The 24,684-nt window shown below is 46.4% G+C and overlaps 1 protein-coding gene across 1 annotated transcript; it reads left to right on the top strand.

The window, feature by feature from the left end:
• The first annotated feature begins 2,949 nt into the window (after nt 1–2,949).
• Nucleotides 2,950–3,888, top strand: LOC141981016 (olfactory receptor 52P1-like). The gene has a single exon (XM_074942833.1). It carries the CDS (start codon nt 2,950–2,952, stop codon nt 3,886–3,888), a length of 939 nt encoding a protein of 312 aa, XP_074798934.1.
• The last annotated feature ends 20,796 nt before the right edge of the window (nt 3,889–24,684 follow it).

Here is a 24,684-nt window from a genome sequence, read left to right as displayed (position 1 = left end):
GCTTAGAGGTTCAGAACAATTGGCATAACAAGCGTTTTGCAGGGGGGAGGGGGGTCTGCTCTCTCTGAGCCCCTACGGCTCTGCTTCTGGAGAGGATGAGAAGCACCAAAAGGCAGTAAAAATAAAACTATGTTTCTGGCTTAGAGGAAACCAGGAGGTGTTGGAAATCTCACAGGGAGGTCCAGAAATGCAGTGTCTGTGAGTGTGAGGGGAAGAGGGGACGAGCAGATCACAGTGGCACAGAGTCCTGAAACCGGGTGAAATAGGGAATGAACATACGCTTCTTTGGTCTGTGCATTAGGCAGGAATGAGGCCTCCTGGGGCAGAGTGTTTCTCAGATTGTAAGGTAACGTGAACCATACCGTAGCAGATGGTCTCTGACACCTTCCCCCATCTGGACCATCTCTCCTCCTATGAGCAACCCCACAATGGCCTTGTGGTAACGTCAGCAATTGCCAACATGGAAGAGCAGACTCAGGAAGGAGTGTCTCGGTTTCTAGCGGGCTGCAATATGTTAAAGCTTTGTGTCGTTTTGAGGCAGAGTTACTCACGCTGGCTCCTTTTAGTCCCCACGTCCTCTCTCCCTCCCGACGGGTCTGTCCCTCTCTCCTTCCCTGCACAGGCCGAGCAACTTCTGGGGTTCCCTTCACCCCGGAGAGGCTGATCTCCCCCTTTTCCCCAGTGCAGGCAGACACTGAGTTTAACTCAGTCTGAGGAGATAGTTCTGTGGCTGTCGCTGTGGGGTCTGGCACCTGGTTTAGGTCGTGAATGAGGGGTATAATTGTGTGTCAGGGCTGGAGTTTCTAAGGTGAGGGACATACATGGACAGTCAGGCAGCACTGGTGGTTGTGGGGGCAGGGAGCGGGGTGTAAAGGGACAGGAGGACAGAGCTGCTGAAAGTCAAATTTTCTTTGTGATTTTTGCCATTTCGTCAGTGGAAAGAACCATTGATCTTTCCTGCTCAGATGGTTCAATCTCCCATTATACTCTGAGCCCCTGTCAGTTCTCTCCTTCCCCATCCCAGGCTGCCCCCATTCCAACAGCACCCTGGTCGCCAGTGTCTTCTCCACGCTCCCCAGTCATCCCTGGCTCCCACCACCTCCGAGCCGCCCTACACTCCCCAAAATTCTTCCTCTGGAGGGGGTGAGGTGCCTCCCATCACACCTGCTCCCTTGGCTGGGGGAGATCAGTGATGGTGTCTCACCAGTGAAAAATCTCCCACACCAGTGGCAAATGCCAAGACACCTGTGCGGCTGCTCTTCGCGCACCCAGAGACACCCCGTGCAGCTTTGGGAACTGCTAAACAGGAACAACTCACAAGCTGAGAAGTACGCACATTATGAGAGCGGGCAGCTCTGGGACATGTGAGTGCGAGAGAAATGCAGCTGCCATGTGCAGGAGCCACTGGTATCTGCCTGAAACAGTGGGCCACTGGGACACAGCCGTTAAACCCTGGATCCTCTCGGACCATTTGTCAGCCAGCTCTGCTAGCCATTCATGGTGAGGGTTGTACAATTTTTTGTGGAGTCAAGTCGTTATTGTTCTCATCTGAAACGTTCGTCCATGCAGAGCCTCACGGGATTGCTCAGCCTCGTAACACGCACACCTCGTGTAACATGTCCAAGAAACGGCAGTCACAGGAGAATTTCTCCCCATAGGGCTAAATTCCCCACGGTCATGAACGGAAAAAATGCCTCCAGTAGGTTCAGGCAGGAGCTTGCAGGCAAAATGCCTCCAGCTGACTCCTGGGGACGTGTTTGTCGATTCCAAAGCCAGAAGAGACCACTGTGATCATCTGGTCTGCATAACACAGGCCTGAGAATTTCCCCCAAACTATTCCTAGAGCAGATCTTTTAGAGAAACTTACAACCTTGATTTAAAAATTCTCAGTGATGGAGGATCCGCCATGACCCTTGGTAAATTGTTCTAATGGTGATTTAATCTCGCCGTTTAACAAATGTACACTTTATTTAACTTCCAGCCATGGCATCATGTTACACCTCTGTATGCTAGTCTGAAAAGCCTATTATTAAACACTGGTTCCCCGTGTAGGTACTTACAGGTGGTTATGAACTCAGCCCTTAACCATCTTTGTTAAAGAAAATAGATTGAACTCTTTGAGTCTATCAGTGTAAGGCAGGTTTTCTAATCTTTTAATTATACTTGTGACTCTTCTCTGAACCCTCTTCAGTGTATCAACATTTTAATCATGGACACAAGAACTGGACACAGGATTCCAGCAGGAGTCGCACCAATGCCAGTGACAGAGGTAAAATAACTTCTCTAAGTCTCCTTGAGATTCCCCTTGTTATGATCCAAGAATCACATTGTCTCTTTTGGCCACAGGGTCACACTGGGAACTCAGGTTTAGCTAATTATCCCTTCACCCCCCCTCAAAAATTTTGTTCACTCATTCCGCTTCCCATGAAATTCCCCCATGGTGTAACCATCGCCTGCATTCCTTCTTCCTAGATGTAGATCTCTACATAGTGATATTAGAACACATTTTGGTTGCTTCGACCCAGTTTACCAACCAATTCAGATGGCTCTGAATCACTGACCTGTCATGGTCATTATGAACTATCCCCCAATTTTTGTGTCATCTGCAAACTTCATCAATATTCAGGCATGAGAAGGGTTAGCAGCTGAGTTGCTGACACGTCTCTCTCCTTACACTTCTCAGTTAACACCTGTAACTTACCTCTCAGATGAAGCTTAGCTTGGTTTCCGACCTGTGAGGATTTCTCTGCACTTGGCTCTGACCTTAATAATCTGGTGCCATCTGTAAATTTTGCCACCTCACTGCTCATCCCCTTTTCTAGATTGTTAATAACTATAAAATATTTACCGTACTATTTGTTATAAAGTCTGTAACTCTCCTCACTGTGCTTCTCTCCCTTCTCAGGAACCTTGAGCATTTCTGAGCCTGATCAACATATCAACTACCTCATGGCAGCTTTCAACCTCACCCTGTCTGACCCTTCAATATTCAACCTAACAGGAATCCCTGGCTTGGAAGCTACCCACATCTGGGTTTCTATCTCTTTCTCTATGTTCTACATTATCAGCCTGTTGGGAAATGTCACCGTTCTATCTGTTGTAGGCAAAGAGCAGAGACTGCACAAGCCTATTTACCTGCTGCTCTGCATGCTGGCGCTCACAGACATCGGCATCTCTACCTCTGTTATACAGAAGGTGCTGTGTATATTTTTGTTCAATTTGAAAGGCATTACTGTGGGTGGCTGCCTCACCCAGATGTTCTTCCTTTATGCAGTTTCTGTTATGAAGTCAGCTGTCCTTGTGATAATGGCCTTCGATCGCTACGTTGCCATCTGTAACCCTCTGAGATACACCACCATCCTCACCAACACACGAATAGCTAAGCTAGGGCTAGTGGGTTTGATAAGAGCTGTTCTCTTCATTCTGCCCCTGCCCCTGCTTCTGAAGGGGCAGCCATTCTGTGCCAACCGCATTATCCCCCACACGTACTGTGAGCACATAGCTGTGGCGAAGATATCTTGTGGGGACATCACAGTCAACAGGACGTACGGTTTGGTGATAACGTTTGTAGTCATCGGGTTAGACCTGATGCTCGTTGCCCTGTCCTACAGTTTAGTCATCAGGGCTGTTCTCAGAATCTCCTCCAAGAAAGCCCATCAGAAAGCTCTCAACACCTGCACAGCCCACATCTGTGTGATACTGACGTCTTATGCTTCCTGCCTCTTCTCTAACCTGACACACCGATTCGGTCAGGGCATCACTTCCAACGTGCACATCATCTTGGCCAACCTCTATTTCCTCATCCCCCCCATGCTCAACCCTATTATTTATGGGGTCAAAACAAAAGAGCTTCGTGACAAAGTGGGCAAATACATATGCGGAGTATGATTTCCTGGGGCCACTGACTTTAAACGTGTGTGACAAAAGGGGGAAAGGATATCTCTACAGTCATCAAGTGTGCTCTGTCTCAGTTTGTCTGAGCTCAGCACTTTTGAAGTTCATAGTCTGAGTACTTCCTCACACCTAAAGTCTTACCACTTTCAGACCAAGCACTGCTCTCTCCATTGCGGAGTTCGCTCTCTCTGACTATCCCCTGAGCTCTTTGAGCAGCACCTGTCCGCCTCCACCCCCACACACCCTGTCATTTGGCCTTTCCATGACTTCCAGACCACCAGAAGATACTGCAGCTTTCTGATGGAAGGTGGCTTTCCATTAGCCTCTGTGTGAATAGGTTCTGGATCTGTTCGGATAAACGAAAGCTATGCTTTCTGATCACCAAAGACAAAGAAAGCAGCTACAATGCTGAACTTCTTTCACATATATGCAGTCATCCGATGAACAAAATATACCTGATTTTTCTACTTCTAATTCTTCAGGAGGCCTGGAGGATAAACAAAAAGTCTCAATTGAAAAGGCTAATAGAGGAAAGCTGCTGCAGGATTGGAGGACTTTCTACTCGAGCTTGTTGGTGAGAGTTATGAAACTTTGTGTTTTTGAGAACAGGACTGCTGTGTTTAACTATGACATCACCTTTCAGTCAAATAACATACCGCTTTGCACACTTCATTTTGGAGACACTTTTCATCTGGAACTTTCAAAACACACACTAAACATTCTCATTGTTGAAGATGTCAAAAGGAAGTGTCGAGATTTCATGTTGGACTTATGAAACAGGTGAAATAGAGATTGCAACCAAATGTCCAGTTGATTGAATCGCTTGCAGTACTATGTCCTTCTACTGATCTCAGTCCTTCACAGCCTAGGTTGGCTGAGATCTCACTTTTGCCATTGTTTTGTGGAGACCTTGGACAGTTGGATCAGCAGTGGAGAGTTTTGCTACTGGAGGTGCACTGGCCTCATACTCAGGACTATCAAGTTGAGCAGTTTTGGGTTGAAGTTCTCCAACAGATGGATGACGCTGAGGACAAAGGCTTTAGTGAACTGGACTCATTTGCATTTCCACTGCTGTGGCTACCTTTTAGCAATGCTGCCACTGAAAGATTCGTTTTTATCAAGTTCCTCTAAGAAAACAAACGGACAACAAGATGCAAGAGGAACTTTTAGAAAACGTTCCCCATATGAGGGCTGTCAAGGTTCCTTCCCCACTCTGAACTCTAGGGTACAGATGTGGGGACCTGCATGAAAACCTCCTAAGCTTACTTTTACCAGCTTAGGTTAAAACTTCCCCAAGGTACAAACTATTTTACCCTTTGTCCCTGGACTTCCACTGCCACCACCAAACTTTATCTGGGTTCCTGAAAAAACATAGTTTGGACACGTCTTTCCCCCCAAAATCCTCCCAACCCTTGCACCCCACTTCCTGGGGAAGGTTTGGCAAAAATCCTCACCAATTTGCATAGGTGACCACAGACCCAAACCCTTGGATCTTAGAACAATGAAAAATCATTCAGTTTTCTTACAAGAAGACTTTTAATAGAAGTAAAAAGAAAGGAATCACCTCTGTAAAATCAGGATGGTAGATACCTTACAGGGTAATTAGATTCAAAACATAGAGAATCCCTCTAGGCAAAACCTTAAGTTACAAAAAAGACACACAGACAGGAATAGTCATTCTATTCAGCACAGCTATTTTCTCAGCCATTTAAAGATATCATAATCTAACACATACCTAGCTAGATTATTTACTAAGTTCTAAGACTCCATTCCTGTTCTGTCCCCGGCAAAAGCATCACCCAGACAGACACAGACCCTTTGTTTTTCTCCCTCCTCCCAGCTTTTGAAAGTATCTTGTCTCCTCATTGGTCATTTTGGTCAGGTGCCAGCGAGGTTACCTTTAGCTTCTTAACCCTTTACAGGTGAGAGGATTTTTCCTCTAACCAGGAGGGATTTTAAAGGGGTTTGCCCTTCCCTTTATATTTATGACAAGGGCGTATATGCAACAATACAAAATCTCTTGTGAACAGTTTACACCAATGAAAGAAATGATTGCACTGTCATTGCTGATGTATGACAAAGCATTTTACTTCTGACGAAGACTGCGAGGATGAAATGTTGCCTTTTAGCGACTACCAGTAACAAACTAATTCAACTCAAAATATGGACATTGACTACTATGATTGAATGCATTCGAAATTAATGCCATAATATCATTTTTGTTTTTGCACTATATACCGTTTGGGCTACTTTGGGGCTGTTTTTAACATTTCCCATTTTGTGTTTGAAACATCCGCCAACCCTCAATCGGGATATAAGTACCAGTACTGGGGTTTTGAATGTGAATTTGATTCTCCTCTCGCTTTGGTTTTAATGTGGCTGAACTCCTGCTGGGACTTGTAGCTTTTTTTTTTTTTTTTAAATCACATCCGTATTAGGTGTCTAACAAAAGCTTTCCTTTGTTACTTGATGTGCTAGTAAAAAAAATTGTTAATAAAAAACCCCTTTCTTTCAATAAATAGATTGGGCTACTTTGGGGTTTGTTTTGAAGTGAGTTTGGGCTATTAATGCAGTAGAAATCTGGCAACGGCAGTAAAGAGGCAGAGGTGGGCTACAGGCAGAGCTTGGGGGCTGGGCAGACCAGAGCCAAGAGCTGGGGCACCGCAGACCAGCTGCACCTGTGGGGAAAATACTGGTGCCAGGACCACTCCGTGGACAGGCCCACATTTGTAAGGTGCCCATAATAACTACTTGGAGGCCCCAAAGGGTCAATCCGGCCCTGGCCATGACCAAGCAATGCGCTGCAAGGTGTGCCAGGAGTTGTAGTTTGCGCACCGCTGCCTTCCAACGGGGCCCTTGGACCTGCCCTGACAGTGACACTGCTAATCCCAGAACGCCCCGCACCATGCTGTGAGCTCCCCAGGTGAAGTGGGTTGAAGGAAGCAGACCAGGACATGGTTTAAGGAGAGGGTTCTCGCTGCTATCCCGCCCTGTGAACCTCACCATGGGGACAGGGTAGGGTCTCCTGGTTTGGCCTTCCCCACCCCCGAGTGTCCCCTACTCTCCTGGGGCAGCAGCAGTGCTGTGACTCCCAGCGTGGAGCCCCCAGTGACCCTGATGCCCGGGTGTGGGCTCCTGGGCACTGTCTTGGCCCTGCAGCTTTGCTCTGGGTGTGTGCATGTTTGTGTGTCCCCTCGGCCGCCATCTAGGGTGGTGTGGGGGAGGCTGGTTGTCTGTGGCCCACAGGGCCGGGGAGTGGGGCATGGTGACAGTGGGGCTGGCTGCTGCCCCCCTGCCAGGGGGAATGCGCAATAATTCCCCCCGCCAGCGCTCCAGGAGGGGAAGGGATAGAGCACGGTTTGGGGGAAAGGGGCAGTTGTGGGGCAAGTCCAGGTACAGTGTGGGAGCTAGCAGTGACTCCATGTGTGGGGGTAGGAGAAGTGGGGTGTGAAAGTGGTGGTTGGTTGTGGGGGGCAGAGGGAGGGAGGGGAGAGTCTGGGTTGTAGGTGGGGGTCGGGGGACAGAAGGAAGGAGGGAGGGGAGAGTCTGGGTTGAAGGTGGGGTTGTCTCTGTGTGTGGGGGAAGAGGGAGGGAGGGGAGAGTCTGGGTTGATGGTGGGGGTTGAGGGACAGAAGGAAGGAGGGAGGGGAGAGTCTGGGTTCAAGGTGGGGTTCGCTCTGTGTGGGGGGGAAGAGGGAGGGAGGGAGGTGACAGCCCTGGAGGGAAAGTGGGGGCTGGGCAATAGCAGGGTAATTGAGGAGAACCCTTGTGTGAAGGTGGGGGTTGATTGTTGGTGCGGGACAGAAGGAGGGGCAGGGGAGGGGAAGAGCCCGGGGTGAAGTGTGCGCACACTTGCATCTCAGTGGCCCTTTCTCCCGACAAAAAACAGGCAGCAGCAAATTTCCTCCCCACACTCCAGCCCGGGAACTTTACTGGCTCACTTGAAGTTATGAGAGATGGTGAGGAAAGGGAGAAAGAGACAAAAGAAACTAAATTAAAGAAAAAAGTTTTTTAAAAACTTTATTGTACCAAAGTAGAAAATCCAGCTTTCAAAAAATGTATTTACGGAAGATAACTTCGGGTGGAGGAGGTGGTGGTGGGGACATGCAGGTGAAATTCCACTGACAGCTACATCCGGGCCTAATATGGCCCATAAATGTGCCAGTTAAGCACTTGTTTTCAGGGCCCCAAGCAGGTCATGAGTTTTTAAACCAAAAAGAAAAAACGAACGAACAACACCCACCCACACAAGTACACTAAATTCAGGAGTATTCTGGGTATAATGATGCTAGCCCAGTGTGTCCTCTAGGGGCTGAGTGGAAGTCTCAATCAAGTGTGGCTCCAAATATCTTATTTTGTTTTTGAATAAAGGTTTTCATCCCCATCCCACCAGTACTGGGTGCAGTATGGCACCAATGGTGCCGACGCACTGGGCCCACACTGGAAGGGGCTCACAATGACTACATGGGGGCCCACAAATATGTTTGGCAGCAGCCCCACAAAAGGTTAATCTGGCCCTGATGGGGAACCAGGGCTGAGCTACTGCGGGGAGCTGCAGGGGCAGAGCCAAGATAGTGGATGCAGCCATGCCACAAGTAACACGGCAGCCGAGCACGATGAGCAGCTGCGGAGAGCAAGGTGGGGCCATGGGCAGAGGGCCCAGCACAGGGAGACACCGCGGGACAGGAGGCCTTTGACGGCTGGACTCAGAAGGGGAGACGTGAGGGGGGGATGCTGGGAGGGATGCTGGGAAGAAGGGTCCTGCCACCTAGACCCTGAGGGAGTGTGGTCATTGGCACAACAGATCCTTGCCAGTGGTATCACCGCAGCAATGCCAGCGCCTGGGAGGGAGGCCTGGGACATGTCTGGAACAGACTGTCAACTTTCCTTACAACCCAGAGACAGCTGGTCGTGGTGTTTTGCGTGCCCATAGGGCGGGTTCCTTGTTTCCCTTAATCTTTTACTTTTGTTCCTTATTTTTCTTGCAGTTTCTGTTTAATAAATTGTAGGTGGTTTGAATGTAATACAGTGATCCGTGGGTCAGGGAAGCGGCTGGTGCGGAGAGAGTGCCCCAGAGTGTGGACACCCTAGCCCCTGTCTTAAGTGATCACAATGAGACTGGGGGTCAAACCCAGGGCCAGCCTTTGACATGGGCAGCCCGGGCAATGTCCCTGGGTGATTTACTGAAGGGGACACAATTTAGTATCTCTCACATGACCTGAACTGCCGATCAAGAGCCAGCTTGCCCCAAGGTCAAGGGTGGCTGTATTGACTGTGTCCACTAGGCCACGCTGCCCTAAGGGCAAGGGGGGCCATATTGACTCCGGCCTCCAGGCCACACCACCCCAAGGGCAAGGATAGCTGTATTGCCCCTGGCCGCTAGAGCACACCACCCAAAAAGCAAGGGCGGCCACATTGACTCGGGCCACTGTGAGGCGAATGTTAGTCAGGCAGTCTTAACCACAAAGATGGCGTGTATTTGTCCTGTGACAGGGACAGGTGCCACAAGTACTCCTTTTCTTTTTTCTTTTTAGGGACTACTTTCTGACTCAGAAACTTAAGACAACAAGTCGGGGGTCATGGATTGTGGATCTGGTTTTAACCAACAGGAATGAATTAGTTGTGAACTGAAGGTGGTCGGGAACTTGGGAGGAAGTGATCATGATCTGATAGAATTCAAGATCCTAAGAAAAGGAAGACATGAGAACAGCAAAACATGGACACTGGACTTCAGAAAGGCAGATTTCAAGCAAATCAGCAAAATAGGAGGCAAGGTCCCACAGAAAGACCAGTTAGGAAGAAAAGGCATTGAAGGGGGCTGGCAGTTCGTAAACGATGTAATTCTAAAGACTCAACATCAAGCTATTCCAATGCAGAGGAAAGATAAGAAGAGCCACCTGACGTGTCCACACAAGGAGCTTTTTAGCTATCTAAAACCCAAAAGGGAATACATACAGGAATTGGAAGGAGGGGCATGCCACAAAGGAAGTATATCTGGGAATAGCACGAGCATGTAGGTAGAAAATCAGGAAAGCCAAGGCAAAGAATGAGTTATAGCTGGCAAGAAATGTTAGAGATAACAAGAAGGGGTTCTACAAATGTCAGACAAAAAAGAAAGATCAGGGAGGGTGAGTGTCTGCTACTCAGTGGAGAAGGCAAGCTGGTAACAGAAGATGATAGGAAGACAGAGCTGCTCGATGCCTACTTTGCTTCAGAGGCCACACAAAAAATAACATGTGATCGGACAGCAAGTGAAGTTGCCATAGACAATAAAGGGGAAGGGATGCAGATGAGGATAAGAGAAGAACACATCAAAGATCTTCTAATTTTAATTAATCCAAGTCAGCAGGGTCTGATGCTATTCACCCCCAGGTGCTGAAGCAATTAGCAGAAGAAATCTCAGAGCCACTGGCAATAATCTTTGCAATCTCATAGATGACAGAAGAGGTCCCGGAAGACTGGAGAAGGGCTACCGTATTGCTCATCTTTAAAAGGGGGGAAAGGGAAGAGCCAGGGAACTATAGACCAGTCAGCCTGACCTCAATACCTGGGAAGCTGCTCGGGTAATGTAGAAAACATTCAATTTGCAAACACTTGGAGGACGAAGGGGTGATCACCAGCAGCCAGCATGGATTTACTAAGAACAAATCATGCCAAACCAGCCTGATTTCCTTCTTTGACAAGGTAACATTATCAGTGGATGGGGGCAATACGGTGGACATAAAAGCCATGCTAAAATCTAGATATATTGAGACAGTCCCACATGACATTGCGATAAATAAGCTGGAGAAATGCAGGCTCAGTAGAACTACTGTTAAGAAGATACATGATTGATTAAACAACCTTAAACAATGAGTAACTAACTATTAGTGGAATGATGTCAGATTGGAAGGAGGTCTCAAGTTGGGTTCCATAGGAATCTGTTCTGGTTCCAGTGTTATTTAACATCTTTATTAATGGCCTGGATGTAGGAATAGACAGCATATTGATAAAATTTGCAGATGACCTCTTGAAGTCCCTTCCAGTCATACACTTCTATCGTCCTATGATATGAAGCTGAGGAGAGGGGTTGCAAACACTTTGGAAGATAGAATTAAAATTCAAAGGGATCTTGATAAATTAGAGAACTGGGCTAAAATGGACATTTGGAAGTTGTTTGTGAAAGTGGCTGTTGAACTGTCGGCGGCTGATTCACTGCAGGATTTTAAAGCACCTCCAAACCAGGCCCTGCCACTGCCTGCCTTGGATCTGCACACCTTATCATCGAAAGTACATCAAGAGGATCTTGAATCTTTGGAAGCAGTGAGCATGGGTTCTCTTAGCACAGATACGACTGAAGATGACATGAGAAGCGTAACTATTCCTCCAGATCTTGGGGGAAAAAGCAGTGGTTCTAACCAAACACATCTGTCTGGTTTTCCAAGGAGAATGTTTGGGAAACAGCAGTTCTTTCTTAGTTTTCATTCCAACAAATTTCCTTGGGTCGAACATTCTGTTCAACCAAATGCGCTGTTCTGCTTTCCCCGCAGTTACTTCCGTTCTGAAGCAGCTCATGTGGACAATTCATTTCTCAAAAAAGTAAGCAGAATTGGAAGAAAATCTCTGAAAAAAATTGCCTAAAGATGCCATTTCCCAGGTTCGTGTGAGATGTATGGAAAAGGGGCAATGCTTCGAACCCAGTGAAGAAACTGTATTAGTATCAGTGACGCTTTTTGCAAGTCATAAAAGTACCCTGGACAGAAACCAGGATTACGTTCCTAAGATTTCTGATATTCTCAAGTTACTTTCTAAACTTACCGTTTCCAGAGCACAACAAAGGAAAGGAATCTAAATTGAAAGGGAATTTCCATGAATTTTGTGATTTCGTTTCAAAGTATGACGAAACTTTCAAGAAAATGTAGGCAAGCTATTTTAATTTCACAAGCCCTGAATTTCAAAACAAAGTGCTGCAGATTTTGTCTGCAAAGAAATTGTAAGCAGAAACCCTACAGATTAAAGACAGATTCCTGTGCTTCATCAATTGCTCGTCTTCCTGAAACGCACGTGGCATTTATACTGCCAGAAAGACAGCTTTGGAGACGAGCGGATTGCAGAATGTGCCGATAGTTGCTCAATCTTATGATGGCGCTAATCTGTGATGTCAGGACACGTAGCTGGACTTCAGCAGCCAATGAAAGAAGACCATCCGTTTGCAACGTACGTACATTGTATGTCACACAAACTCAACCTTGTCCTCATGGAGTGCTGTAAAGAATATCATAGTGCTGTGGGCTTTCTAACTGTACTTGAGAAATTGTATTCAGCCTTTGTGGAGCCAACCAATCAGATGTTTCTTGACATGCAGATAGCTTTGGGTCTTAAGTATAAAGAGATCATGTGTCTGTTGACCAAGGCTCTGAGTGTTCCCAAGTTGTTTTTTAAAAGTTGCTTTAATTTTTCAAGAGTTGCACGTTGCAGGGCTTGGGGCTTGTTTTATTTGGAGGTCACTTATTTGGGTTTTTTTTGTATAGGTGACTTCAACACAAATTTGTATAGTTTCAAAATTATTGTAGGAGTGATTTTGATGACTGACTGGGGTCAATGTAGATGCGAAACAGAATTTTAGGATCCTCCTATCCCCTCTTCCGTTCAATTAAGAAAACACACCCAAATTCATGAACTTTCTTGACCACCCACTTTGCACATCGTATCATCTTCCAATGAAGCCATGCTAAGATGCCATTTTGAAGTTAAGCCAATGAAAGAGCAGTAGGCCGCCAAGAAAATGGGAAAAATATGGAAAAAAATACAAAAAGTAGTGGGAAAAAGAGTTGAAAGATTGGGTAAAGCCTGTGGTTGGTGATGACGCTAAAGCTGCATGCAAATTTTGTAAAACCCAGATTTGTACACATCATGCAGACCTAGCACAACACACATGGAATGAAACATAAAACAAATGCAACGCCATATTCTTCTGGGCAGCTGACAGATGTTGGATTTACAGTATCAAAACCTTCAACCACGATTCCGAAGTGGAGCTAAAACTTGCCTCCTACACTGTCTGCTACTCAGCAGTTAGTTTAGTCAATTACCTCGGGGAACTTGTCAGATCAGCTTTCAAGAAAGATGTAGGTCTGCATCACTCTAAATGCATGGCATTAATAAACAATTTTATAGCTCCTTGCATGGTCTCTGACCTCATCAAAGACACTGGTGAGTCTCAGGTTTCAGAGTGGTAGCTGTGTTAGTCTGTATCAGCCAAAACAATGAGGAGTCCTTGTGGCACCTTAGAGACTAACACGTTTATTTGGGCATGAGCTTTCGTGGGCTAAAACCCACTTCATCAGATGCATAGAGTGGGAAATACAGTAGGCAGGTATAAATACGTAGCACATGAAAAGATGGGAGTTGCCTTACAAGTCGGGGGTCAGTGCTAATGAACCAATGCAACTAAGGTGAAGTGGCCTATTCTCAACAGTTAACAAGAAGGGGTGAATACCAAGGGAGGGAAAAATCACTTTTGTAGTGCTAATAAGGCCAATGCAATCAAGGTGGCCAATGTCAAGCAGTTGACAAGAAGGTGTGAGTATCAGCAGAGGGAAAGTACTTTTTGGAGTGACCCATCCACTCCCAGTCTTTATTCAGGCCTAATCTGATGGTGTCCAGTTTGCAAATTAATTCCAGTTCTGCAGTTTCTCGTTGGAGTCTGTTTTTGAAATTTTTTTTGTTGAAAAATTGTCACTTTGAAGTCTGTTATTGAGTGTCCAGGGAGATTGACGTGCTCTCCTACTGGTTTTTGAATGTTATAATTCATGATGTCTGATTTGTGTCCATTTATTCTTTTGCATAGAGATTGTCCGGTTTGGCCAAAGCACGTGGCAGAGGGGCATTGCTGGCACATGATGGCATATATCACATCGGTAGATGTGCAGGTGAACGAGCCCCTGATGGTGTGGCTGATGTGATTAGGTCCTATGATGGTGTCACTTGAATAAATATATGGACAGAGTTGGCAACAGGGTTTGTTGCAGAGATTGATTCCTGGGTTAGTGTTTTTGATGGGTGGTGTGTGGTTGCTGGTGAGTGTTTGCTTCAGGTTGGGGGGCTGTCTGTAAGCAAGGACTTGCCTGTCTCCCAAGGTCTGTGAGAGTGAGGGATCGTCCTTCAGGATAGGTTGTAGATCCTTGATGATGCGTTGGAGAGGTTTTAGTTGGGGGCTGTAAGTGACGGCCAGTGGCATTCTGTTATTTTCTTTGTTGGGCCTGTCCTGTAGTAGGTAACTTCTGGGTACCCTTCTGGCTCTGTCAGTCTGTTTCTTCCCTTCATCAGGTGGGTATCGTCATTTTAAGAACGCTTGATAGAGATCCTGTAGATGTTTGTCTCTGTCTGAGCAATTGGAGCAAATGCAGTTATATCTTAGAGCTTGGTTCTAGACAATGGCTCGTGTGATGTGGTCTGGGTGAAAGCTGGAGGCATGTAGGTAAGTATAGTGGTCAGTAGGTTTCCGGTATAGGGTGGTGTTTATGTGACCATCACTTATTTGCACTGTAGTGTCCAGGAAGTGGATCTCTTGTGTGGACTGGGCCAGGCTGAGGTTGATGGTGGGGTGCAAATTGTTGAAATCCTGGTGGAATTCCTCAAGGGCTTCTTTTCCATGGGTCCAGATGATGAAGACGACATCAGTGTAGCGCAAGTAGAGTAGGGGCGTTAGGGGACAAGAGCTGAGAAAGTGTTGTTCTAAGTCATCCTTAAAAATGTTGGCATACTGTGGGGCCATGTGTGTACCCATAGCAGTGCCGCTGATTTGCAGGTATACATTGTCCCCAAATGTGGAATAGTTATGGGTGAGGACAAAGTCACAAAGTTCAGCAACCAGGTTTGCTGTGACATTATCGGGGATACTGTTCTTGACGGCTTGTAGTCCATCTTTGTGTGGAATGTTGGTGTAGAGGGCTTCTACATCCATTGTGGCCAGGATGGTGTTTTCAGGAAGATCACCGATGGATTGTAGTTTCCTCAGGAAGTCAGTGGTGTCTCAAATATAGCTGGGAGTGCTGGTAGCATAGGACCTGAGGAGAGAGTTCACATAGCCAGACAATTCTGCAGTCAGGGTGCCAACGCCTGAGATGATGGGGCGTCCAGGATTCCCAGGTTTATGGATCTTGGATAGCGGATAGAATACTCCTGGTCGGGGCTCTAGGGGTGTGTGTCTATGTAGATTTGTTCCTGTGCTTCTTCGGGAAGTTTCTTGAGCAGATAGTGTAATTTCTTTTGATAACCCTCAGTGGGATCAGTGGGCAATGGCCTGTAGAATGTGGCTTCAGAGAGTTGCCTAGCAGCCTCTCATTCATATTCTGGCCTATTCATGATGACAACAGTACCTCCTTTGTCAGACTTTTTGATTATGATGTCAGAGTTGTTTCTGAGGCTGTGGATGGAGTTGTGTTCTGCACGGCTAAGGTAATGGGGCAAGTGATGCTGCTTTACCACAACTTCAATCCATGTACGTTGGAGGAAGCACTCTATGTAGAAGTCCAGTCTGTTGTTTCAACCTTCAGGAGGAGTCCACGCAGAATCCTTCTTTTTGTAGCTATGGTAGGAAGGTTTCTGTGGGTTAGTGTGCTGTTCAGTGGTGTGTTGGAAATATTCCTTGAGTTGGAGACAGCAAAAGTAGAATTCTAGGTCACTGCAGAACTGTATTATGTTCATGGGGGTGGTGGGGCAGAAGGTGCCCCTCTGCGATAGCCATGGAGGAACAGACCCAATGGCCTGTTGCAAGGGATGGACGACTGGGTGTTAAATATGGGGTATGGAGTGTTCTGTGGGAAAGTACACAGTTCTGTAATATGAAATGTACAACTGCACCAGCATATGGCCAAATTACACACATCTACATGCTGCCATCAGGACTTTGGCGCACGAATGGATCTGTGGAACTCATTGCTGTGAACAATCGAACCAGTCATACTATCTGATCTATACAAAGTGGTTGAGCTTGTTTGGACAATATCCCATTTCTCTGTGGATATTCAATGGACTCATGATATGGACGAAAAGCATGTGAAACCTGCAGGAGCAGCTCGATGAAACTGCTAACAATTGGACACATTTAAAATATATTCTCCAGAATGGTGTTAAAAGAATCTTAACCCTGTCCAAGGAGGAGAAGCAGTGTTCTGGTGGTAGCCCGGATGTTGGACTATATTACAATGGTGAGGACTCAGTGTCACTGTGGATCATTATGGCTGCTGGCCTATTATTAAGTATATTAATTCTGCAATATATACTGCAGTGGTTAAGGGGGGTACAGAAACTCAAAGCACAACTGCTGATTATAACACATAAAGCGACATAGGCCCTCCACCAGAGTGTAACAGATAACACAAACCCAACCTTCTCAGCCCCATTGCTACGGGAAGTCTGGACCTCGAATTGGAATCCTTGCAGTATGCCCGTAGGAGGGACGGTGCAGAACATCATACTGCACAGGGGACAGTGGGGCAAATGGAGCATGGACACATTCCACCTCGGTACCTGGCCCTTTCAGGAAATGTGCCGCCATGTGCCCTGTACCTTTCCCGGGACACCTGGGCAGGAGGGTCCCAGAAGAAAAGAGAAAACAAGAGGTGGAGTGTTAGGAGTGCTAGTGACAATGTATGATTCCGGCCTGTATCTTCACCTGAGAGACTCTTATGTCTATATATTCTGATATCTTATGTCAATGTGTGTGAACAAAGGCCAAAGACACTGTGTTTGTTGTTTCTGCCTGGCCAGATGGTTTTGTTAATATAATGGAACAGAAAAGGTAAGGAGGGGGAAGGTGGGGACACTGGGAAATAAGGCTGTCAGGGTTCCCTCCCCATTCTGAACTCTGGGGTACAGATTTGGGAACCCGCATGAAAGACCCCCTAAGCTTATTTCTACCAGCTTAGGTTAAAAACTTCCTCCAGGCACTTCCTTTTCTTCTCCTTGGATGGTATTGCTGCCACCACCAAATGATTTAAACAAACATTCAGGGTGGGGCCACTTGGAGCCCTATTCCCCAAAAATATCCCCCCAAGCCCCTTCACCTCCTTTCCTGGGGAGGCTTGAGAATAATATACTAACGAATTGGTTACAATGTGAGCACAGACCAAATCCCTGGTTTTTAGGACACTGAAAATCAATCAGGTTTTTAAAAGAAGAATTTTATTTTTTTAAAAAAAGTAAAAGAATCACACCTTCAAAATCAGGATGGAAGGTAACTTTACAGGGTAGATAAAAAGATTTAAAACACAGAGGATTCCTCTCTGGACTCAACTTCTCAGTTACAAAACAGGAATGAAATTACCTCTTAGCACAGGGAAAATTCACAACCTAAAACAAAAGATAATCTAACACATTTCCTTGTTTTACTTACAATTTTTGTAATCTTAGATGCTCATTTCAGGTGTGTATTTAGATGTTTTTTTCTGCCCTGGTCTCTCTCTCTCTCTGTCCGAGAGGAAACAAACAAAGAGAGGACAAACAAAACCTCCCCTGTGCAGATTTGAAAGTATCTTATTTTCCCATTGGTCCTTCTGGTCAGGTGCCAACTAGGATAATTGAACTGATTAACCCCTTACACGTAAGGGAATTCTGGACCTCTGGCCAGGAGGGATTTTATGCTACTGCATACTCAACGGTTTTCACCCTTCCCTTTATATTTATGACAAAGGGTCTGTGGCGTCAGAGCTGGGAGGTGGGTATGGGTAAAGGCCCTGCGTCATCAGAGTTATGGTAATCAGGCTGGCTAGAAACTAACCCAATAAACATTGCATTGCCTGCACTTGGGACTTCTGGTCTTCTGCTTTTGGTCTGCACAGCAAGAGCCAGAGGAGAGAATGAATGGAAAGTCCTCTAACACCTGGTGTCTGCTGTTTGCACTTGGGTGGCTTAGGTAAGCTCCCAGGTAGATCAGTTTGGGTGTGTGGCACCATCTGCTGTCATGTTGGGAGATAACAGGGCCTGGAGAGGCTGAATCACCAGCAAAGCCGTGTGAAAAAGGGCCAGCTCAGATGCGTGGTTAGAGGGGCAAAGCAGTTCCCACAGCTCCCAGACTGCACCCCGGGGTGTGACAACCCATCACACTCATACCCTCCAGAGCACAAATTAGGCCCCAGGAACCTGTGACACAAGCATGGGGGAAGGAATGTGCCCCAAACAAAAGATCCAGATGTAGCAGTTGTTTGATTCCTTTACCACCGTGTTCTCATCCCAGCAGGGCATATCTGTCTAAAATACCACCATAGTGAAATGGCCGTAGGGCAACAGATTAGGTAAATTCCATAGCTGTTCCCTCATAAAATGTGGGATGCCACATGAGATGAACTCCAGGTCATTTTGGTCCTGAGGATGGTGAAGGAACCACAGAGCGAATAGAGAAGCCCCAAGATACTAGTTCTGACACAAGATAGCACAACCCGTTTCTGCATCGATTTCTGAAAGATCAACACAGTATTGAAATTTGATGCTTACCCGATATGGAGAGTAGATGAACAATTAGAACAGTTGGGAGCTGCCCGATATATATCCATTTTTGACCTCACAAAGGGATACTGACAAATACCTTTGATGCCAGAATCCTGGCAGAAGAAAGTCTTTTCCACACCCTTCATCTTGCATCAATTCAGGATCACCTCATTTGGCCTCCACAGGGTGGCAGTGAATTTTAGAGGCTAATGAACTGGATATTACAACTGCATGGGTGGTATGCCGCGATACGCTGCTACCATCCATTCAAAATGGTTTTTGGTCCTATATCTTGTGGCAGCTTTCCCACACATAGAGCAGAGGACAGTACTTTACACACAGAAAAGATAGCCATCGTCAATTGCTAGGGCAAACAGTCTGCAAGACTCAGTTTGCGCTGCCAATCTGAGCCCCTGGTATCAGTGAATCATTTCTTCACTCCCGGGGGAGGCTCTCAGGCTGAAGTTCTCCAGGGTCACTTTTCTGCTCTTCCTGCTGCTCACGGAGCGGGGGGAATTGTCTGGGAGTCCTGCCAACCTGAGAGTCCACAGGGACTGATAAGGAGAATCATAAAGGTCGCTGCCTAGCACGTCGAATCTGAGACATGTGAGTTTAATACATTGAATTTCCTCTCTCTGTTGAGCTGCATTTTGGTGAGTTGCCGGTTTTTGCATTAAAGTTAGTGCTAAGGTCTCAGGAAGAGTTCCAGGGTTCAAGTCAAGAACCAGCTGGGCAGGAATTCACCAGCACGATGACTTGAACTGTTTAGTATTGTCAGAAACAACAAGGGGTTGACCTGGTATAATTGGAACTACACATGTATTGGAAATAGTTAAGACAAATATATGTTTTCAAGAGCAGTGCCTTGTCTCTGACTGCGTCCTTCTATCTGTCTCAGTAGCTTTCCTTTTTTGGTTTATGTGGATTTTCCTCTGGTTCACTCAAGTTTTCCAATTCAGTAACTTCACTGCACTGTTAGGTAGTGCAGCCAAAGCGTCTGCAGTGGGTATCTGTGTTACCAAAGGGTTCACAACAAGAATGGGCCAGATTCTGCTCTCACATTCTGCCTTCAGTGAGTCACTCCAGGTTGACACTGATCTCCCTGAAAGCAAAATCAGGGCCCCTGTATTTGAAATCCCGGTCCTTCATGCCCAGTGTCAGAGTGCCACATAAACTGGGGGTTTTCTTCAGACTCTTTCAGCACCCTAACAGAATAGCACTCTCTGTAGCAGGACAAGAAGCAGTGATTTTCACAGCTCAGAGCTGAAAGTTAAACACTAAGGTTGAATCTGGTTCCAGTGCCAAAGATGGCTAGGAGTTCACCCTAAATCTACATGTAGGGACTTAAATAAATGGCATGATTTACTCTGGCCATGAGACTCCAGTGACTTTAACTAGAGTCGTCCCATGGCCTCTAAGGACGGGTGAGCTCGTTTGGACTAAAGAAAAACTGACAGGAGAGGAGAGTTGCTGAAATCTGCAACTCACAGCCTTAAAGGTTGAAAACAATTAGGATAACAATTTTTTTTCAGGAAAAGAAAGGGCTCTGCTCCCTCTGAGCCCCTACATCTCTGCCTCTGGAGAGGACGAGAAGCACCAAAAGGCAGTAAAAAGAAAAGCATGTTTCTGGCTTAGTAGAAACCAGACAGTGTTGGAAATCTCACCAGTGGAAGTCCAGGAATGCACAATGTGTGTGTGTGTGTGCGCGTGTGTCTGAGAGAGAGAGAGAGAGATGCACTATCCAGATCACAGTTGCACAGAGCCCTGAAACCATGCATATAGGGAATGGAAATCCTGCCTAATGCACAGAGCAAAGAGGCGTAATGAGGCCTCATGGGGTGGGGTGGTGGTGTCTCAGACAGTAACATAACTTGGACCACATTGTGCCAGATTGTGTCTGACACCATCCCCCATCCGGCCCATTCCTCCTCCCACAAGCAACCCCACTACAGCCTCATGACTATGTTAGCAATTGCCAACATGGAAAAGCAGCCTCAGGAAGGGGTGTCTGGGTTTCTAACGGGCTGCAATACATTAAATATTTTTTGTCGTTTTGAGGAAGAGTTACTCACACTAGCTTCTTTTCCCCTCCGCGTCCTCTCTCCTTCCCGCCGGGTCTGTCCCTCTCTCCTTCCCTGCACAGGCTGAGCTGCTGCTGGGGTTCCCTTTCCCCCCAGAAAGGCAGTCCAGGCTGATCTCCCCCTTTTCCCTGGTGCAGGCAGACACTGAGTTTCACCTCATCTGAGGAGGTATTTCTGTGGCTGTCGCTGTGGGGTCTGGCACCTGGTTTTGATCCTGGGTGAGGGGTATCACTGTGTGGCAGGGCTGGAAGTTGTGGTGGGGGGAACCTACATGGACAAGTGGCCAGCACTGAGGGTTATGGGGGCGGGGAGCAAGGTGTACACAGACAGGATGGCAGTGCTGGGAGCTGGGAGGGTAGGGAGGAAGTTGTACACAGAGAAGCAGGGAGTGCTGAGGTTCATGAAGGCAGGCAGGGGGCGTACAGGGACAGGCAAACAGCGCTGAGGGTTATGGGGACAGGCATGGTGTATACAGGGACAGATGAGCAGTGCTGGGGGTGGTGGGGGCGGGGAGCGGGGTGTACACGAACAGGTGGGAAGAGCTGCTGAAATTAAATTTGTCTTTGTGATTGTTGGTCTAAGGCCAGCGCTGGGACCTTTCCTGGCCCCGAGTGCATGTGGGTGGTCTCTTTCCCCTGGGGAGCCACAGAACTGCAGCCTGGGTGTCACAACCTTCGCTCAGTTTTGTTTCCTGCTGTTGTTATGTAACTTCAGGCATCTCTTCAATGAAAAGAACCACTGATCTTTTTAGATGCTGCACCCCGTATTCTTCATAGTGACATTATTATGATATCATTATAGCATAAATATGATGCATTTTATGCAAGATGGGTCATTTAAGAAGTCATTGGAAAAGATATGATTTGCTGAATACCATTATCCTATCTGTATGCAAGTATCATTTCTGTATCTGAAGTTATGCATATTGACTATATATCTGTATTTCAAATGTAGTTACACCCAGATGCCTTCAGTCTAGATAGCTGGTTGGGGAGCCTCTATTCAGGGTAATGACCTGAACAATAGGGCTTAAGAGAAACTTAACTCCTACTTGGGGAGCGTTCCTGAGAACGCTCCAGACAGCCTGTAAGTAATGGATGCTCTGACTCTACAAGGGCATGTGACCAGGCCACAACTCTCATCAATATTCGGGAATGAGAAGGGTTAGCAGCAGAGTTCCTGACACGTGTCTCTGCTTACGCTTGTCAGTTAACACCTGTAACTTATGTCCCAGACAAAGCTGGGTGCCTGCAAGAAAGTGTCTCACCAAAAGTAACAAGGGAAGTAACAGAGGTGCAAGCCTGTAGCCCTAAATACCAAGACCCTTGTGCACTCATCCCATTCTGTTGAGCACAAAGTCATAGCCCAGCATGATAATGTCTCTTTCCATGGAGGAATCTTGGCTCATTTCCAACACAGGTATTCCATCGTGGATCAGACCTGTGGTCCATCTAGTCCAGTGTCCTCTCTTTGACAGCGAGAGCCCCACATGCCGCAGAAGAAGGTGTAAGAAACCCAGCAGTGCGTGGATGGGGGGATGACCTAACATTCCCGAGGGTGTCACCCTAATGCCTAACAGCTAGAGATTGCCCTGAAACAAATGGGTGTATAGGCTTTCCAAAATATTTATTTAGCTGTAACTATTGTAACTGGATCATCTCACTATCCATTTAAATGTCCAAATCCTTCCTGATTCTTGCTTAGCTCACGGCCTCAGCTACCTCTTGTGGCTATGAGTTCCTGAGTCTAATTAGGCATTGAGTGAAGAATGCATTCTTTTTTATCTGTTTTGAATTTGCCGTGTTCCAGGTAATTGAATATACTTTTGATCTTGTGCTATGAGACAGGGAGAACACATTATCAGTCTACTCTCTACCAGTCAATATTTTAGAGATTTTTCTCATGCCCCTCTAATTCATCTCCTTTGTAAGGTAACAATCCCAGTCTTTTCAACCTCTCTCCATATAAGAGTTTCCCTGGATTCTTGATCATTCTCATTGCCCTTGCCTGAACCCCTCTAGTTCTGCAATCTTCCGTGTGAGAAGGGTGCCCAGTACTACACAGAGGAGTCCAGAGGAGGGTGAAACATTGACTGACTGATCTCATGGCATTTTATTTACTGTAAGATTCTCCATCCCACTCCTGGATCCCAGTGATTTGCTTAGTTTCTGTCCATGCTTGTGCTGTGAGCAGGTGTACCACACAGAGCTGTGTACCATCACACCCAGATCCCTGTCCTGAGTTCATACAATTAAATTAGAACCTTGTATGGTGTGTGAGGACTTTGAGCTTTTCTCTCCAATGGGCATACATGAGGCAATGTTTGCCATCAAAGTTCATCTGCCATCATGCTGCCCATTCATCTGGCTTGGTTAGCTCCCTCTGAGGGCTTCTCTGGACTTGAATCTGACCTAAATAATTTGGTGCCATCTGTAAATGTTGCCACCTCACTGCTCACCTTCTTTTCTAGATACTTAATAACTATAAAATGTTTACCCTACTATTTGTTATAAAGTGTGTAAACCCCCTTGCTCTGCTTATCTCCCTTCACAGGCACCTTCAGCATTTCTGAGCCCAATCAATGCATCGACAACCTCATGACATCCCTTTGCATGGAAGATGATGACATCTGGATTTCCATCCCTTTCACTATATTCTATATTATCGGCCTGTTGGGAAATTTCACGCTTTTTTTGTTGTAGGGAAAGAGCAGACCCCGCACAAGCTGATGTAACTCCTGCTCTGCCTGCTGGTGGTCACTGTAATGGGCACATCTACCTCCATCATGCCAAATGCACTGTGTATATTTTGGTTCAATTTGAAAGGCATTACTGTGGGTGGCTGCCTCACCTGGATGTTCTTCATTCACGTGGGTTCTGCTATGCACTCAGCCGTCCTTGTGACAATGGCCTTCGTTCGCTATGTTCCATATATAACCCTCTGAGATATGCCACCATCCTCACCAATGCACAAATAGCTAAGCTAGGGCTCATGGGCTTGATACGAGCTGTTCTCTTCATTCTGCCCCTGCCTCTGCTCCTGAGCAGGCAGCCATTCTGTGCCAACTGCATTATCCCCCATACGTACTGCGACCACATGGCTGTGGCAAAGATTTTGTGTGGTGACATCACAGTCAACAGGACGTATGGCTTGGTGCTTCCATTTGTATTCAATGGGTTAGACCTGATGCTCATTGCCCTGTCCTACAGTCTGATCATCAGGGCTGTCCTTAGAATCTCTTCCAAGAAAGCCCACCAGAAAGCTCTCAACACCTCCGCAGCTAACATCTGTGGGATGCTGATGTCTTATCCTTCCTTCTTCTTCTCCACTCTGACATACCGGTTTGGTCAGGGCATCACTCCCCACATTCACATCATCTTGGCCAACATCGATTTTCTCATCCCCACCATGCTCCACACTATCATTTATGGGGTTAAAAACAAAGAGCTTCTTGAGAAAGTGGGCAAATACACCTGCAGAATGTACTCACCTGGGGGTCACTGACTTTAATCCTGTGTGACAAGAGGGGGACAGGATACTTCCTCGTCAATCATGATCTGTCCCAGTTTGGCTGAGCTCAGCATTGTGGAAGTTTAAAGTCTGAGAATCTTCTCACACCTAATGTCTTATCACACCATTACCAAGTCCCAAGCTCTCTCCTTTGCTGAGTTCCCTCTCTCTGACCATCACCTGATCTCTTTTAGCATCACCCATCAGCCTCCACCTCCACACACCCTGTCACTCCGCCTTTCCATGACTTCCAGACCACGAGAAGATACTGCAGCTTTCTGAAGCCAGGTGGCTTTCCATTAGAGCCTGTTTGAACAGGGTTCTTGATCAGTTTGATGAACTGAAGCTATGCTTTCTGATAGCCAAAGACAAGGAAAGCAAGTACAATGCTGGACTTTTTTAACATATGTACAGTGATCCAATGAGCAAATTATTTTCTGATTTTTCTACGTCCAATCCTTCAGAAAGGATAAACCAAAAGTTTCCATTGGAAAGTGCTAATACAGGAAAGGTGCTGCAGAAATTGAGGACATTCTGCTAGAGCTTATTGGTGAGAGTTGTGAAACTGTTCGCTTTTGAGAACTGGACTGTGTTACCCTGGATTTGAAGGGTGTGTACTCCAGAATTTGATCAAGCCAATTGCAACCATATGATTTGCATTCAGCCACTAGGAATTAATAAAATAGAAAACCACATAGTTTAGGGTTAATTGGAAAGCAGGGCTTTAGAT

This window comes from Natator depressus, chromosome 1, assembly GCF_965152275.1.
Source record: "Natator depressus isolate rNatDep1 chromosome 1, rNatDep2.hap1, whole genome shotgun sequence".
NCBI lineage: Eukaryota > Metazoa > Chordata > Testudines > Cheloniidae > Natator > Natator depressus.
This window is presented reverse-complemented; position numbering and strand designations above follow the sequence as displayed.

Bases quoted from the DNA above. Each gene is read 5' to 3' on its own strand.
- LOC141981016 (XM_074942833.1), top strand. From the start codon at position 2,950: ATGGCAGCTTTCAACCTCACCCTGTCTGACCCTTCAATATTCAACCTA.